This window comes from Alexandromys fortis, unplaced genomic scaffold (genome assembly GCF_014885135.2).
Source record: "Alexandromys fortis isolate MF-2015 unplaced genomic scaffold, M_Fortis_MF-2015_v1.1 scaffold_29, whole genome shotgun sequence".
NCBI lineage: Eukaryota > Metazoa > Chordata > Mammalia > Rodentia > Cricetidae > Alexandromys > Alexandromys fortis.
In genome coordinates, this window is record NW_026067891.1 from 13,799,805 (window position 1) to 13,816,807 (window position 17,003).

At 46.4% G+C, this 17,003-nt stretch overlaps 1 protein-coding gene across 1 annotated transcript in view; it reads right to left on the reverse strand.

Annotated features, from left to right (window-relative positions):
• Window positions 1-2,630: 2,630 nt before the first annotated feature.
• Cpped1 (calcineurin like phosphoesterase domain containing 1) overlaps window positions 2,631-17,003 on the reverse strand; it is a 109,944-nt gene continuing 95,571 nt past the window's right edge. The window contains exon 4 of the mRNA XM_050136329.1: window positions 2,631-3,819. Within this exon, the coding sequence (XP_049992286.1) occupies window positions 3,593-3,819 (227 nt within the window). The 3' untranslated portion in view covers window positions 2,631-3,592. The remainder of the gene's footprint in view (window positions 3,820-17,003) is intronic.

The window sequence follows — 17,003 nt, forward strand, 5'->3', positions numbered from 1 at the left end:
TGAGAGCTCAATAAGGACTTTATGCTGAAGCCCTCAAAATGAGAAAGATTATTGTTAAAGATGCCTGATGGAATAATGAAAGGTCACATCATTATTTGATCAAATTGATTTACTGAAAACACACAGGGAAGACTTAGTAAGCACCGTGAAGCCACCAAGTTTTAAAATAAGGAAACAGAAACTTACTGAAAGAAAGCAAACCCAGTCAGCAGAAGATGTTCTGGAAAAATGCTGTGATTATTCCAAAACATTTGCGCGCGCGCACACACACACACACACACACACACACAAACACACCCTCTCTTGATGACAAAAGCAACATTGTATGTAGTTATGTATGAAAAAAAACAGTCAAGTGGTTTTTTTTTCGCCTGTGTAGCCAAGTTGCAACAGTTGGGCTGTGTGAGTCTCCCCTTCTGCCTCAGTGTCGACTGCAGAGAACATGGGCAGAGCCGGTTACAGGGCAATACCATGCTTCTCTGTGACTGCAGAGCTGTGGCAGGGGCTGCTCAGGGGGTAGAACGAAGAGTTCAAGTGCAGGAAAACCATGCTTTTGCTGCTATTTGCTACACTCTGCTTCAGAACCATGGCATGTAGTTTGAACTGCGGTGGGCTGTTCCCGCCACCCGGCTCCCACAGGGCTAGCTTTACCCGAAATAATTACACAGAAACTGTATTCTTTTAAACACTGCCTGGCCCATTAGTTCCAGCCTCTTATTGGCTAACTCTCACATCTCGATTAACCAATTTCTAATAATGTGTGTAGCACCACGAGGTGGCTTACCAGGGAAGATCTTAACCTGCGGCTGTGTTGGGTGGGAGAATCATGGTGACTTGTCTGTCAACTCTGCCTACCTAATTTTCTGTCCTATTAAAGGGCCAAGGCAGTTTCTTTATTAACTAACCAATGAAAGCAACAGATAGACAAATGACCCACCTCCATCAATGGCACGTATGCAGCAGCAACTACAGCTGTGAGACAGATGGTCCTAGGCCACGTGTGCAGCAGCATCTACAGCTGTGAGACAGATGGTCCTAGGCCACGTGTGCAGCATCTACAGCTGTGAGACAGATGGTCCTAGGCCACATGTGCAGCATCTACAGCTGTGAGATGGATGGTCCTAGGCCACATGTGCAGCAGCTACAGCTGTGAGACAGTGGTCCTAGGCATTTGTTTTAGCTTACACCCAGTCTTCTGATTTGTAGTTTTTCATCCATAGCTGATACTCACCTAAAGCAGATGTTTAAGATATGCAGTGTTTTGTATTTGCTAGACACACAGTTCACATACTCTTACCCCCCCCCCCAACCTTTTAAAAAATGCAGTTAAGATGATGGTCACCCAGCCCAACCTCATCCACAAACCTCCTCCTCAGCTTTGAAAATCCAATTTGCGACCACTTTAAATAACTCTCCTCTTTAGTGGCCCCTTGACTTTCTAATTCAAGTAACTTATAAGAAGGGAGTGAGAACTGACAGTTTTGAATCCATGGGGTGGCAAGTATAAGCAAAAAGTGTATTAGTGGGTTACTATAATGAGCTACATGAGGCTAGACACTTCATAAAGCAAAGGTTTATGTCATTTTTCTGGGCTTTCAAGGGCAGCTATGGTGGCTCTGTTAAGGGCTTCTTGGTAGATGATGTCACAGTGGCCAGATATCACTCTGTAAGATAGGAAGCCAGAGAGCAACTGGGGCCCAAGAATGACTTAAGAGCCACCCACTAGAGCACTGTATTAACTTCATGATGAGGATCAAACTTCTAAGTCTGGAATCATCTGAGGACAAGCCACATCCAAATCAAAACCACAGCAGCAGCAAGGAACAATGCCCCATCTGATGCAGCGTGTTCTGCTAGGGGACCGAGCTGCACAAATGCCTGTCCCTTCATGGCCATGGATGGGCTGGTGCCGTGGAGCCAGTCTGGGCCTTTCTGAGACACCCAAGGGGCATTCAAAATTTCAGCACTTACATGTGGGAAGTCTTTATTACTTTTTCTTTCAGTGAGGTATTTTTAAGGCATATGAGTGAACGGAACGCGGACTCATCTGAGTTAGATGGATACCCATTTCTGTTTCCCATGGCAGGAGGTCCCACCTTGATGTAGCTGCTCCACTGAAAACTGGAAATGCCATGCCATTCTTCCTTTAGCACAGTCGCCGGTTTCTGAACTAGTTCTGCAATTTAGGTGGTTTGTTTTATACCACATTCTGTGCCCACTCTGGGGCTGCATTTTTCATATGGATCTTGGACACAGGGCATGCTCTCAGCCCACTGTAATTAAACTTCCTCATATCACGGAGTCGAGCCCACACATTCTGAGTGCAGTATTCACTCCTGGAACAATTGGACTCTTAGCTACCCTCTCATCCAACTCCTCCCCTGGCCTCTTACATTCTGCTACAGAGAAAAAGGAAAACAAACAGGGAACATAGCCAAGCACTACAAGATCATTCTGGTTTGAAAAATTTAATTTTCTTGCGCTACCTAACAATGAGCTCTGGCGTGTCACCAATGTGTAACATAATTAACTTCTTGTATCTTTTGTTCCATATGAATTTACATATCCAATTATCTTTTTATTTAATTTATCACCGTTTTGCTACATTGACTAAAACTTTTTAACAAGAGTTTTTTTTTTTTTTTTTTATTTAATGGGCTTCGCAGTCCATGTATAACCAGAGAGTTTTTAAAGTTGGTTTAGGATTCCCCTGCGTCACGGCAGGACATTGTAAAACTTCGGCAGCAGGATATAGAGCCCGGGTTACTTCAGCATCAGGCCTGAAGATAAATGGAGGAAGAGTCAGAGGGGGCAGAGCTCCCAGAGGAGGCAGCACAGCAGATTCCACAATGCAAAGGATTTTAAGTAACTCAAATTGTTTTTTTATTCCAGGAGTGTTGCATGTCAGTGGCAATTAGCATGGTGTAGTTTGCCCCATGAGGTTCATTGTGATTGGATAATGCTGTGGCTGCCTGCAGCAGGAGGATATAAACAGGGCAGATGTGTGGTCTGTCCAGGGCCTTCATGCTGCATTCTCTGTTTTGGTCAGCTGAGTTTGTACATAGAGGTGATGTCTATCATCAGAAAAGCAAACACACTCTCACGTGGATCACCTGTGTTCGTACCATCAGCACTAACAGCCAGTGGTGGCTATGAGGAATCTGTGGGCCCGGGATGGAGTGGTACCGTTTGGTATGCCAGGAAGGGAGGATGGGCCTTTGTTTCCCCAGTGCTCTGGGAGTCAGGATCACAATGTAGCAAGAGCAGATGCAGTTTGTTTGAGGAATTATTAAAGATCACACTTGGGTACTGAGCTGGGATTGAGGGCAGGAGGTGTCAGAAACAGTGGGATTCGAGGGCAGCGTGAAAGCCGCACAATGAGGAGAGTCTCACACCATAATCAGAAAATATCTGCAGCCTTCTGTTCTGGCTTTGTAAAGGGGTGAGAGCCCCCTTTGAATACAATGGAGGATGGGACCCTGTACTTTGATTTACATAAAAGGACATTCAGTCACAAACCCACCCATCTACTCAAACATCGCTATGAGATGAAAGGTCCTGGGCATGGAAACTGGGTGGGCCAGGAGGGGAGTCACTCCTTCATCAGCTCCTTCAGGTCGTCGTCAATTCCTCTCCGACTCAGCTCATCTAAGCTGTAGTAACGGTGAACAATTTTCTCAGCAGTGACAACCACCACGCGGAGCCCATGGGTGTCTTTGCCTAGTTGGCATCCGATGGCCGATGAAACCACCATGTCAAGGTCCTGGTAGGTTCCCCCAGCATTCCTGTGGTAGTGACCCGAGAATACAGCTCTGATACCTGCAGGGGAGGGAAAGATGTTAGGAGGGCCTAGGACTTCCATGTAGGTTAGCCGTTGGCACCAAGGTTTGATTCTGTGAATGATATTACCATTAATGCTAACTGTTGGAGAATGCATTAATCGAACTTTTCATAGGAACAGTGTGTGTGTGTATGTGTGTGTATATGTGTGTGTGTATGTGTGTGTGTATGTATATGTGTGTGTGTATGTGTGTGTGTTTGTTTGTGTGTGTGTATATGTGTGTGTATGTGTGTGTGTTTGTGTGCTAGAGTAGTCACCAGACAGGGAGCGTGAGGCCAGAACACAAACAGAAAGTCCTGATCACTCATCGAATCAGAAGAAACATCTGCCAGCCCTTGAAGAAACTTCTTGTTAAGTAAGGCAGCCCAGACACCTTAGTTAGGGGCAGGAGTTCACTCCAGGATTAATTAGAAGAAAGAGTCTGGCAAGTATTAAATATCTTTTGTATATCAGAGTTCTTCAGAAAGACCAACAGCCATAAAACTAAGACCCCTTGATGGAAAACAGACAAGAATTGAATAATGGGAAGCAGTGAAAACTCAGAAACAGTGTAACATGGAAAGTTCCACTAAAATCCCCAACAAAGCAAAAGGAGTAAATTCTACTAGGAAGCAATCAAAGAATAAAAGAGCAAACAGAAGAAAAGAATAAAGGCAACAAATCAGAAGACACACTGGATACAAAGTAGTGAACATGAAACCCCGAGAACTAAAAAGGAACAGAAACTGGAAGAAGAGAAAGGAGGGAACGATGCAGAGAAGAACAAGAATTGTAGCTGAAAGTTTCCTAGGAAGGATGAAGACACGGGTCCTCAGAGAAACTGTCGCGTAGGAAACACCAATTCCCACACTGATACATAGCACAATAAAACTGGCACATCAGAGGAGGGGAAGGAAACACCCTTAGAAGGACGGCAGCAGACGATGTCAGACCAAAGGACCGGCATCCCCTGAGAGCAGGAGTCAGGAACCTCAAATCCCATACCTAAGCTCACCTGACATTTGATGGTAAAATAAAAGATATGTCTAGAATGTGGGAAAAAAATCAGACTTCACCATTTCCAAAATCTACTTATGAATTACCAAGAGAAACAGTTCAGCAAGGGATGAGAAGAAGAAAGGGAAAGAGGAACGCTGGTACGTGAATCCCGATGCACCACTTTGGCGACTATTAATTGTTGATTTAAAAACATATAGGCATCCCCCTGAATATTAACCTTCATCAGGCGATGAAAGGAGACAGAGACAGAGACCCACATTGGAACACTGGACTGAAATCTCAAGGTCCAAATCAGGAGCAGAAGGAGAGAGAGCACGAGCAAGGAACTCAGGACCGCGAGGGGTGCACCCACACACTGAGACAATGGGGATGTTCTTTCGGGAACTCACCAAGGCCAGCTGGCCTGGGTCTGAAAATGCATGGGATAAAACCGGACTCGCTGAACATAGTGGACAATGGGGACTACTGAGAACTCAAGAACAATGGCAATGGGTTTTTGATCCTACTGCATGCACTGGCTTTGTGGGAGCCTAGGCAGTTTAGATGCTCACCTTACTAGACCTAGATGGAGGTGGGTGGTCCTTGGACTTCCCACAGGGCAGGGAACCCTGATTGTTCTTTGGGCTGACGAGGGAGGGGTACTTGATCGGGGGAGGGGGAGGGAAGTGGGAGGCGGTGGCGGGGAGGAGGCAGAAATCTTTAATAAATAAATAAATTAAAAATTAAAAAATAAAAAAAAACTATAGTTTTCACTGCTAAAAGTGAGACCAAGCAATGTCGCATGCAGCAGGGTGTCTATATAAGACAGACAGAAAGCAGCGAGCGCTCACGTGCCTTCCCAGATTGGGCAGCTCTTACACAGTCATCTGGCTAACACCACCCAGAGACCTCGCTCTAGAGAAACCCAAGAGAAACGACAGCACACATCTCTGCTGACGGCCGCACTAAATGTCCATCCATACGACAGAACAAACAGTAGCCAGCCATGTAAAGAAACAAAGTATAAACACCGACTGTCTCAATAGTGGATCCCTGGCACAGGCTGACAGATGTTGAGGACATGGATTCTCTGTGAAATGGTAAATAAAACTGGCCAGCTCCCAAACACTAGTGATGCTGCAGAACCTCTTGAAAATATTTAAATCACTGAATTTTACTTTGAAAGGGAGAATTGTATAATGTGGAGTGCAGTTAGGAAGAAAAAAAAAACAATTTATGGGAAGGACAGGAAGTTGGAATATTTGACTTCAGATGGTCTCAGAGAAGGGACCAAAGCTGTGTGCCAAGTGTGTGCATATGGCTCAGTGCTGACTGAAACTGTCTGTAATGCTCCTTTACAGGTGCTGGTTTCATTGTACACAGATGCCCCCCTTACCCATGAACAAGATTGGCATAACCCCCAGTAGACGCCTGAAACTGGCTGTACCGGCCCCAGGAATTCCATGCTTTCCCTATGTATGCAGATGGCATAAATACCATGCCTCCCCATGTATACATATGTCATGAATGCTATGCTTCCCCATGTATACACATACCATGGATATGATGCTTCATCCATGTACACAGATGCCATAAATACCATGCTTCCTCCGTGTATACTAACCCCATGAACTCTGTGCATTTCTATGTCCCACTGAGGCGTTGCCACAGAACAATGGAGTCCGTCTGTCTTTCTGTATGTTCTGCCTTATTGCCAATCTTGCACTTAAGCATGGTTACCTGAAACAAATTGTGATACCGTGACAGCCAGCGTGATACCTGAGAAGGCTGCTGTACACTAAATGCATGGGCATCATATATAGTGTGGATACTGAACCAAAGGACAATCCGGGGCAGACAGAGGACATGCTATTCAGAACAGTGCAGAATTTACAATTTATATAGACTGTTTATTCCTGGAACTTCCCAGTGGATCTTTTTAGATGGGAGGTATACGTGCACAGCAAACCTCTAGATAGGGCAGGCTTCTGAATATGTATTTAGAACGGAAGTGGTTCATATCTGCTGGTATTGTAAGGGGTTCTTAGCAAGAGGATCTCTCTCCCTTTCTTATCACTGTACATGAGCTGCTTCAACCTGTGGGTGGTGACCCCTTGGACAAACCTCTGTCTCTAAATGTGTTTCCATTATGATCCATAACAGTATCAAAATGACAGCTGGGAAGCACAACAAAATAACTCTACGGTTGGGGTCAGCACACTACGAGGAGCCTTAGGAAGTTGGAGAAGCACCACTGTAGTCCGTGCTTACAGTGACCATGACTTGATCTGTGGGTCAGGACATGTGAAAGCGATAGTGGTGGCCAGTTGGACCTAACAAGGGCAGATGCTGTCACACCAGGGTGAACGCACAGAGCTGTAGCAGGACCCTCAGGTTAGGTACCTGAAGGGTCTTCACTACACACAGAGAACTAAATGCTCCCAACTGCCAGACCTGAGTCTGAAGGCTGTTGGCATCTGCAGTTCCACTTCCCTCGGAACTCTCAGGAGCTGCAGAGAAGAGGCTCGGCAGCGTTCTTTGTGTGTGTGAATGTTAATGAACTATGACTCCACACCTGACTTACAGTTGTAAACAGCACTGCTTTTTGTAGCAGACATGCCTGGTGATTTTGAGCAGGGCTCACAATAGCAGTGGTTGGCTAGACTCATTTTTGCTGAAGTGTCAAGCCATGTTCCTCGGCATTCACAAAGTGGGGAACAGGGGTCTTGACTGGTCAAGGGGCCCATGGGACATTTAAAACAGAATTTACTGGACTTCAGTAATCTGTTCTGCAACATGTATGTCCCCTTTCTGCCACACCCCAACACTCTTAGGGTTCACCATTTACTATTAGTGTCCAGAGACAAAAACAAAAACAAAAATGACCAAACGAGAATCCTGTGCAGAGCAAAGACACCTACAGAGGACTAGAAATATCCCCTCGTGATAACAAGGAACTAATACTTTGGGGGTCTGAGTAAGAAATCAAGCAATGGCAATGTGATGTTTACAAAGGAAGGGTCTGGAAGGAGGTTGTAGTCTTCTAAAAGCAGCCAGATGGAACCCTTCCTTCCTGGACTCAGATGGTGCTCTCGGCAGCTCTGGGTCTCCTGGCTGGCCGAGGAACCACAGACACAGGAAGGATGAGATACCATAGGCAATGGTGGAGCTTCTGCAGACCAGAACCGGATCTGCAGGAAGCCCTGTGTGGTGGCCAGTGGGAAATTCTGGGTCTCTCTCTGACTCTAAGCATGCTTTCTTTGCACGGCCTCGCTAAGAATGGGGGATGCTGTAAGGCAGAGTCCTTTTGTCTTTCATCCTGGTGCTTCCTCCCAATGGTCCAAATGAGAACAGAGAGGCCCAGTGAAGTTAAGAAATAAACTCAGAGCCAGATCTCAGATACTTGCAGATTCAGGTTCAATTTTTGGGGGAGCGTGGGCACATTTCTGACCTCTGTGGCTGACTCCTTACCTAAGGTGGATGCTACCAATAGCACCTCGGGTAGGACAGACATTTGGGGAGAAGCAGGGAGGGTTAACAAGCTTCCTGCCTGGCCTTGCCTCTGGACAGCCTTTCTCTAGGGCAGGCCCAGTTGCTCACTGCTGGCCTGGGGCCCAGTCTGTGCTAGCATCTGAGCTCTCCAATGTGCATACCACGTTCACGCCTCATCAGAAGTTTCACTGCCTTGGCTCAAGCAGCTTCTGAGCATTGACTGGCCATACACAATGCACACTGATATGTCATGGCTTCCCCGGCGTGGCACTGATGGTCATGGAGTTTCCAGGAGTTGGGTATAATAGCCATTCCTCCCATTCTTCAGTCATCTGTGGGTGACATGCTTCTGTGCTTCCTTAATTGAGAATTATGGATAAACTGATTTTGAGTTATGAATGGCTCTCTTAAAATCACTGCAAGGGAAAGGATTCCCAGTGAAGGCAACCCCTGCATCTTCAGGCCTCGAGTATGGCTGTCACTACCCATTTATTGCTCTATGGCATTAAGTCATAAATAGACAAAAAAAGCTACTTTTAAAGTTGCCCTGACTCAAATTCATTTGGAATTAATCAGAGGACTGGGATACAATCTCCATATAATTTAATATCCTAATATTGGAAACATGCCATAAGTCACAGAAGTGAACTGCAACACACAATTCTGGTCTGAACGGTGGGTGGCGGGGAAACTGGGATGCTTCTCACATAGGTCTGAAGTGTGCTGAGTTCTAACTGGACAGTTCTCGTTTTTATTCTGTGTTGAGTATATATTTATGAACATGCTATGGCACTTTATACTGCTAGCTGAAGCAGTGAAAACTACGTAAATCTCCAAGCACACTTGATTTATGCTTCCTCAGTGGTGAGGGAAACTCTAACTCACAAAGGCGGAGGAGGGTAAGGAAGGAAGGTGTGTGCGGTGTGGGGCAGCAGAAAACAGTACACATCTATAACCTCTCAAGAAATGGGGTTTCCTCAGCAGGCAGGCAGGGTGCCAGTGTAGAGATATGACTGTGATCTTACTCTGGCTTCTGAACGCGAGGGCCCCATGGGCTCCAGTCTGGGAAGTCTATGCTTCTCGTTTTTCCCATTGGGGCACGTGGGGATGACTGGCGGTGGTTAACTACAGGCTCTCAGGGAAGGCAGGAGGCAGTTTCTTCCCTCAGCTCTCGAAGCCATGTGTTGGTAATGCACAACAGGACACTGGGGTGACCTTCCCGACAACTGCGCAAGGTTCACGCGTGGCCAGGGAGCAATGGAGGGCACTACTCATGAACTACTCATGACAGTGGCGGGAGACAGCGCTGAGCACGCTCCATCTACCGGGTGGGGCACTTTGTACCCACACTGTCTCACATATTAGTACCCACAGGGAAGAAGTTACCCAGCATGCAAGGTCAGGTGGCTTGCTTGGGGGTACACAGCTCAGACACCGATCTGGCTCAGGCTGGTTTAGGGTATGTTCAAAATGCTGAAGGCCACAGAGCTGTAATCCCAGAGATGGTGGATTGGCCAGAACACATCTATGCTTCTAGCTCTCCATCCTGAGCTGGCACCCGAGGGAAGACACTGTAGAAACAATGCTGCCAGACACTGCTGTGGGCATGCGACCGGCTTTTACTTTACATCCCCACCTTTCCCTAAGGAGGAAGGATATGTAGTTTTACAGATAAGAAAAGAGAAATCTTGAAACATCCAGCATTTGGTTAACTCAGGTTAACCAAGTTGTGATTGGCAGTGTGTGGTCCCAGGCTAGGCTCTTAACCAGCAATGCCTGGCCTGACAAGTCAAAGAAAGAGGGTCAAGGAGGGCTTCAGGAGCCATGGGATCTGACAGAGGCTCACTGGTCTCCTGGGAGGCTTGTGAGTGTTTTCCCAGCACTTAAACCTTGCTGACACTGGGGTGGGAAAGAAGCTTTTCCCAGTATTTTCCAGGAGGGCTGGGAGTGGAAGTCTGTGTGGGACACAGCAGCAGACTCAACAGGGATCAGTTGTGCTGGAGGACAGGGCACGGAAGAGCTGGGTAATGCCAAGATGGACCTTGGCTGGGGACGGACAGAAATGTCTTGAGCAAAGTGTCCCCCCCCACCTGTCTACTCCACACCTGTCTTCTTGCCAGAAGCAAGGAGGCAGAGACGCAACACTCAGCCTTTCATTGGTTAAACCCTCCTGAAGACTCTCTAGCTGGGGCCCCCTCCCGTGGGGTCCCAGACATTTCCATAGAGCTTCTGAGGTCCTACTCCATTGACCTCCACCTTCCAGAGCAGGGCAGGGAGGTCAGCTTTGTGGACCCCACCGACCACTCCTTCCCTTCTGTATGTGAAGAAGAGAAGAGAGGGATGAGAGCCTAGGTGCACAGCTGTGAGCCAAGAAAACTAACCCCGGAGGAGGAAAACCTCGGCGAGGCAGGAAGAGACACTCTTAAAAATAAACAGTCTACGGAAGTTCAGCCAAGATATCACGATTCTGCAAAACCTGCAAGTTTCTGTACTTCTCAAGACTAACGGAAATGATACATGTGATATTGAATATAGCTTATGAGAACAGCATATGATGCTCACGGAGTGTGGTCCTTCAGTGAATGGGAGCACCTGTACAAGGACAGACATCCAGGAGGCCCAGTGCGGAGACATCTGTTCAGCAAGATAGAGGCCTGGGTTTGACCCCAGAACTGAAAAATAAACAAAACATCACCCTCCTCCCTATGAACCGGTCTATTGAATGTTAGAGAAATATAGAAATATGTACACAGAATCAAGCCTTGAAATTTTTATAAAACATAAAACTGGCTGAGCTTAGTGGCACATGCCTTTAACCCCAGCACTCGGAAGGCAGGCAGAACTCTGAGTTTGAGGCTAGTCTGGTAAATATAACAAATTCCAGAACAGCGAGGGCCATATAGTTAGACCCCATTTTAGGAACAATTGCTAGACTTTTGACTGAATCTGTGTATCAGTTTTGGTACGTGCCATATTGCCTGCCTGCAGAGCCAGGGACGTGCCTTACCTTCTCACTTCCTAAGCCATCGCCTTCACAGAGTTTCAGCTCTCCTCTGGGACACCACGCTACCCTCGAGGCAGGGGGCTCTTTTCCTCTTGGACACCATACTACTTACTCCAGCGGTTTTTGCCCTCTCTTGGATACCACACTACCTTCAAGGGTTCAGCTCTCCTCTTGGACACCGTGCTACTCTGGTGGGGGCTTTGTTTTCCTCTTGGTGGTGCTGGAGATTAAGTTCTCCTAACAATTGTTTGCTAAGTATGAAGAACAGAATTGATTTTGCCTATTATTAGCCGTACAGTCTTGGAACCTTACTAAATAACTTACTAATAACTATTTTTGTCGATTTCTGGGATTTGCCAAATTAAAAACAATAACCACCCACCAACAAGTACTGCTTTGGCTTTGATCTTTATGTCTTTCCTTTTTCTTGCCCTTTTACAAGGGTAAAGGTGTCCAATAAAATTTAAAGAGGTATATATATGAGGGTAAGCATTTGTTGATGGGAATTTAGTCTTATTATTGCTATTTTTCCAACTTGACACAATTCAAAGATTCAAGTTATTCTTCAGAAAAATTTAACTAACTAAAATCCCATCAAGGCTGTAAGTCTGGACATAGGGATTTCTCCAGTGGCAATATCACAAGGAAGGGATATGAAGTTCCTATTCCCTAGAACATCCAGGTACTGCTGTTGACCGCTGCTCTGGTATCCTCATGCCCACCACTCACTACGGTGGACACCATAATAGTCACTGGCTCCTGGACAGGCTGAAGTCCATTCTCTGTTGTTGGGAAGGCAGGTTGCTCAGGATGCAGAACAACTTCTTCCTCAGGAGGTTCCCTTCCCTTGATGGGTCTGAAGGAATCACACCCCATTCAAGCAACATGCTATAGGGAGCCTTTTAAATGAACTGTTCAGAACAGAAATAACTCCTGGCTGAGATTTCTAGAGTTGGGGTGAGGTGGGAGGAAATGCAGGGACAACTGAAAGAAGGTTACAAGGCTGCTTTACGGGAAAAGAAAGTGCAGAGTGGATAGCGGTGTGCATAAACCTTCGGTAACTGAACTGTATGACGGTATGAGAGTATCTCAAGGTGCTAGCAGAAAAAGGAGTCAGCTACAGTAACTGGAGCTACAACAGTAGCTGGAGACCTGCTTTGGTCCAGGCACTGTGACCAAGCTTTAGGACATGTTGTTTAAACTTCCTTAACACTCTCCCCTTGCTCCCCATTAACAGTCTTAAAATAGATGGCCACACATAGGTTGGGTGCCTGCCCCTGCCTCAGGATGGGGTCCCCAAGGGTCTAGCTGGGTCAGATGATGTGTGAGACCGTACCTTTCTTGGCTTTGCTGTAGTCCCACTTCCTTATTCTCCTGTCTCCCAGAGCCAGCTCTAATCCTTGTCCCAAAGTGTCCTTCTAGGGACTGCACCTGACACAGTTACTGGCTAGACTTCATGAGCTCACATTGCTGTGACTGCAGGATGTGTACAGCCAGGAAGTAAGTGACAAGCCCAAGGGCTCTGTGGCCACTAGCATCTCCCCAGCTAGGCCCAAGTTAAATACAACTGAAACTGCTACCATTTCAGCTTGCTTTCTTCACTGCTGTCTTACCTCCTACAAAAGTAAATCATGCCTCAAGAAAGATGAATAAACTGTGACTTGCACACACACATGCACGCACACATGCACGCATGCACGGAGCTGCAAACAGAGAGAGGACCACCTCCATGAGTTGACAATGGAGTGACTGCTAAGGAAGTGACTAGGTTAGCAATAGGAGAGAGCGGACACACAGGATAGGCTAGCATTTGTGTGATGCATGCAATTTGACTTCAAATAGATCAGCAATGTATGTATTTTATATACACACACAATAGTTCTCAAAAACAATCAAAATAATAAAGCAATGGGGTAAATGATCAGGTCAAATCCTAAAAAAGGACAAAGGCATGCCATTTCCTACCACATCCTAGCAACTTTAATGTACGCCTAATTGTATTTCTGGATAGAAAGATAAAAAGAACAACAGATGACCACTAGAAATGAAAGCAAATATTATAAAAAGTGTAGACGGTCAAGGCAAAACAGTAACAACAACAACAAACAGGAGGCAGAAGGAAAATGTCCCTCAAACCTTTCTTCCATCTTTGTGAGTTCAGTATGTTCTTTCCTGATCATCTGAATACATTAGGGGTGAAAGGACTATATGTGAATGTATACGGATTTCACAAATGGGTACACCACGTAGGCATGTGTGACTTAGTGTACTACATTCAAAAATACATTTTCAGGTGTTCCACGTAGGACCCACAGCTGAATTTCAGAACTACCCTAAAAACCCTGGAGAGTAATTACTTCCCAGCACCACTGCTTACTCTGGAAAACCCTACTGTTGATATGTAAAACCTAAGGTTAAGATGCTCTTTTTGAACTTTAATAAAAACTCTGTCATCATGGTGGTTTAAGGGTCTTTTAGCCCCCCCCCCCCCCGCGCCGGACTGCTCAGATACAGGGACTTAGGCAGCTAGTGCCCTCTCATAAGGGTACACTTCAGGTGTTGGAGTGTGGGTTGGGTATTGGGAGGAGCCCCTTGCTGCAATTCACTTATCTTCTTGAGCACAGATTCTCTTGGTTTTGGGGCACACACCACCCAGCTGCTCCACTTCTGCATGACTAAGGCACTATGGTGGGGGAACTATGGACGTCAGAAGCTGGAAGTCTGGTTCTGTGCTGGGTGCTCTGTGTACTCAGATGTCACATCAGGCAACTACTTGAATGTTGGGTCATAAAGTACCTGGCTTTTCTAGGAAGCCTCCTCTTAGTGGTTTCCTTTCCCCTACTCCTCCTTCTCTTCCTCCACCGTTCTCTTTTCACTTTCCGACTCTCCTCTTGATAGGAATAAATGACCCAATTGCTACAATGACCTTCGCCCAAGGTCACCTCATCCTCTATAAACTACAGGGATTCCTTCTCTTTCAAGAACTTCTCACCATTTTTCTTTGTCTAAGAATTAGCTATGGAAATTATACTCATCTTGCCTCATCTAAATATTAATCAACTTACATTTTAATGGCAGCTAGCATCGGATGGTGCATGCGTCGTGGTGACAGAGAAGCAGAGAAGTGTGAGAGCAGGGTATGGACAGGAGTGGGATGATATGCTCAGGTCAGCACCATCACAGGAATCCCTGGTGTGAGTGCAAGGGACCAGAGTTCTCGTTTGTAGTATGGTATTTCCCATGCCAGTCTTTGCACACACACAGTCTGCTCTGCCCCCTGCAGCCTGCAAGTTTTCAGCTCCAGGGTAAGCGGTGGTGCTGGGAAATAATTACTCTTCAGAGCCCAGAGCTGCCTGGCAGCTGCCATGGATCCGCTGCCCAGGAGGTGTGGTTGGCACCCAGTACCACTCGCTGGCTGGGACTTCACGGTTAATTATAGTCCTGCAGCCTTGCTGCCACACCCCTGAATCCTCTTCTCTGCAGCAGATGATGCTCAACTTTTTAAGTTGACTTCCTTCTGCATGAGCTAGGCATTCAAAACCTGGGGAGACTATACAAGAGGTTTCTCTTTTTTATTCGTATTGGTATTTGGTTGCCAGAGAAGCAGTGCCAGGAAGGCACACCCTGCACTCACTTCTGTGGTGTCCAGGTGAGTGACACTGTGCTTGCTTCCACATCTCCAGGAAGGCAGGCTCAGCATCGACCACCCAGGGTCACTGAGGAAGTCAAGTGAGAAATGAATGGCGTGTGGCTGGGGTCTGGGGATGCATCTCACGGCAGGAAGCTGCAAGTCACATATTGAATCCTTGCTTGATAATCACACTTTTTATCTTCCTCCAACTATCTGATCAGGACATCTTTTATTCTTCATGTGCACAATTTACATCTTTCTCGCTATTCATAACATTCTCTGTATTTCTAAAAGAAGTGAGCAGGCCTGGGAAAGAGATGGCGTGCGGGGCAGGCATGAGGGCCTCAATCCAGAATGGACAATTTTCTATACTTCTATAAGCTTCCCATGTCCTGTCTTAAACACAGCTGTCAGGACAAGAGGCTCATTAAAAAGATTGTTTTGACTGATGCAATGTTCATGTATCAAATTGGAAATCCATCCAAAAATACTAGAGGGAGGTAGACAGAGGTGGCTGCGAGCCATGAAGGGAACAGTCTCACAGAACGTGAAAGGGACATGTGCCAGGAGCAAGTGCCTCTGCCTGGAGCCAGCACAGACTATAGCCATCAAATATGAGCACCATGGCTAGGGCCATTCTGATTTAAAACCCGTGGAAAGGAAAACTACTACCAGGGGTCCCTTAAAGAACCTTAATGGCCTATAGGTTAATGGCCTATGCACTAGAATGCCCGTCACACAGTGGCTTCAAACAGGGATGAGGGGGTTGCCCTAATGTCCTCTTCCTGGTTCATTCTCCTATTTGGACCTATTCATGAGCTTCCTCTCATTCTCAGAGTGCCCTCTGGGAACTCCCGTCTGCTGTCCTCTGATCTAATGTGTTAGGATGATACTCAGCTGTTAGAGGCCGTGGAGTCTTAACTAAAGCCTGAGTCTATGTTTAGCTGTGATCTGCTGATCCCTAAGAGAGGCGGGTGGGTCGTCTACATTAGGGGGGAGCAACTGCTTGAAGGCTTCATTAAGATCCAGGCTTTTATCTTTCTGTTTTACTACTCTGCGACTGTAGCTTTTGTCTTCAACAACATAAAAGAGCTATGGGGCTTCTGGACATCACATCTAAGTTCCAGTTGGGCAGCTTTACTTGCTAAATTCTACAACTGGGTCATGAGGCCACTCTTAGGTTTACAGCGAGTTTTAGTCTGAATGGCAGACTCAACAAAGCAGGCACAAAATGGTGCTCTATGAATAAGGACAAGACTGAATAGGGCCACCTTCCCCAATGCAAATACCCACCATATCAATAATAGGAAAGCATCAGGCCCCACTTCAGGATCCTGATCTGGCTCCTATGTGGTGACATCCCATGAAGATATAATTTATTAAGGGCTGCAGAAAACAGACAACAGACTCACAAATACAGAACAAGGCAGACGCCACGGCTGACCAGCTGCCCTTGTCCTGACGTCCTGCCCAAGGCAAGACCAACTACAGGCTTTCTCCTGCTCTGACCACGTCCGAAAAGAGAGCACGCAACCCCTTCCACAGTTTTATGTGGTCACATTTCCAGAGCAAACCATGCCCACAGGGCTACTCACCACCAGTGTTATTGGCCGAAATGGATGGAATTCCCCTAACAATCATACAGTGTCTCCCTGTGCTGTAGCCACCCGGTACCTCAGAGCTGGCCCTCATCCTGCAGCTCTGTCTTCCGCCTGCCCTCCGCTCTGTCTCTTGCACCTCTTTCCTTTTGAAATGCCTTCCAGAGATGCCAATGATTGCATTATTGAAAAACTCATATTGAAATTCCTAGGAAAACAAATTAAATCTGAAAACAATCTTCAACTGTGTTATTGCCAAAAGTCAGAGTTCAAGTGTAAGATGCTGTCAATGAAGCTTTTTCAGACAAATCAGGCCAGGGTAACCAAACCAACACCTGCCCACTCCTCTGCTCATTCTGAGATGGTGATGGTACACCCTCAAGGACAGCTGTCCTCTGCTCATTCTGACATGGTACACCCGCAGGAAGAGCTTGCATTTTACCAAAGGTAATCTAATGG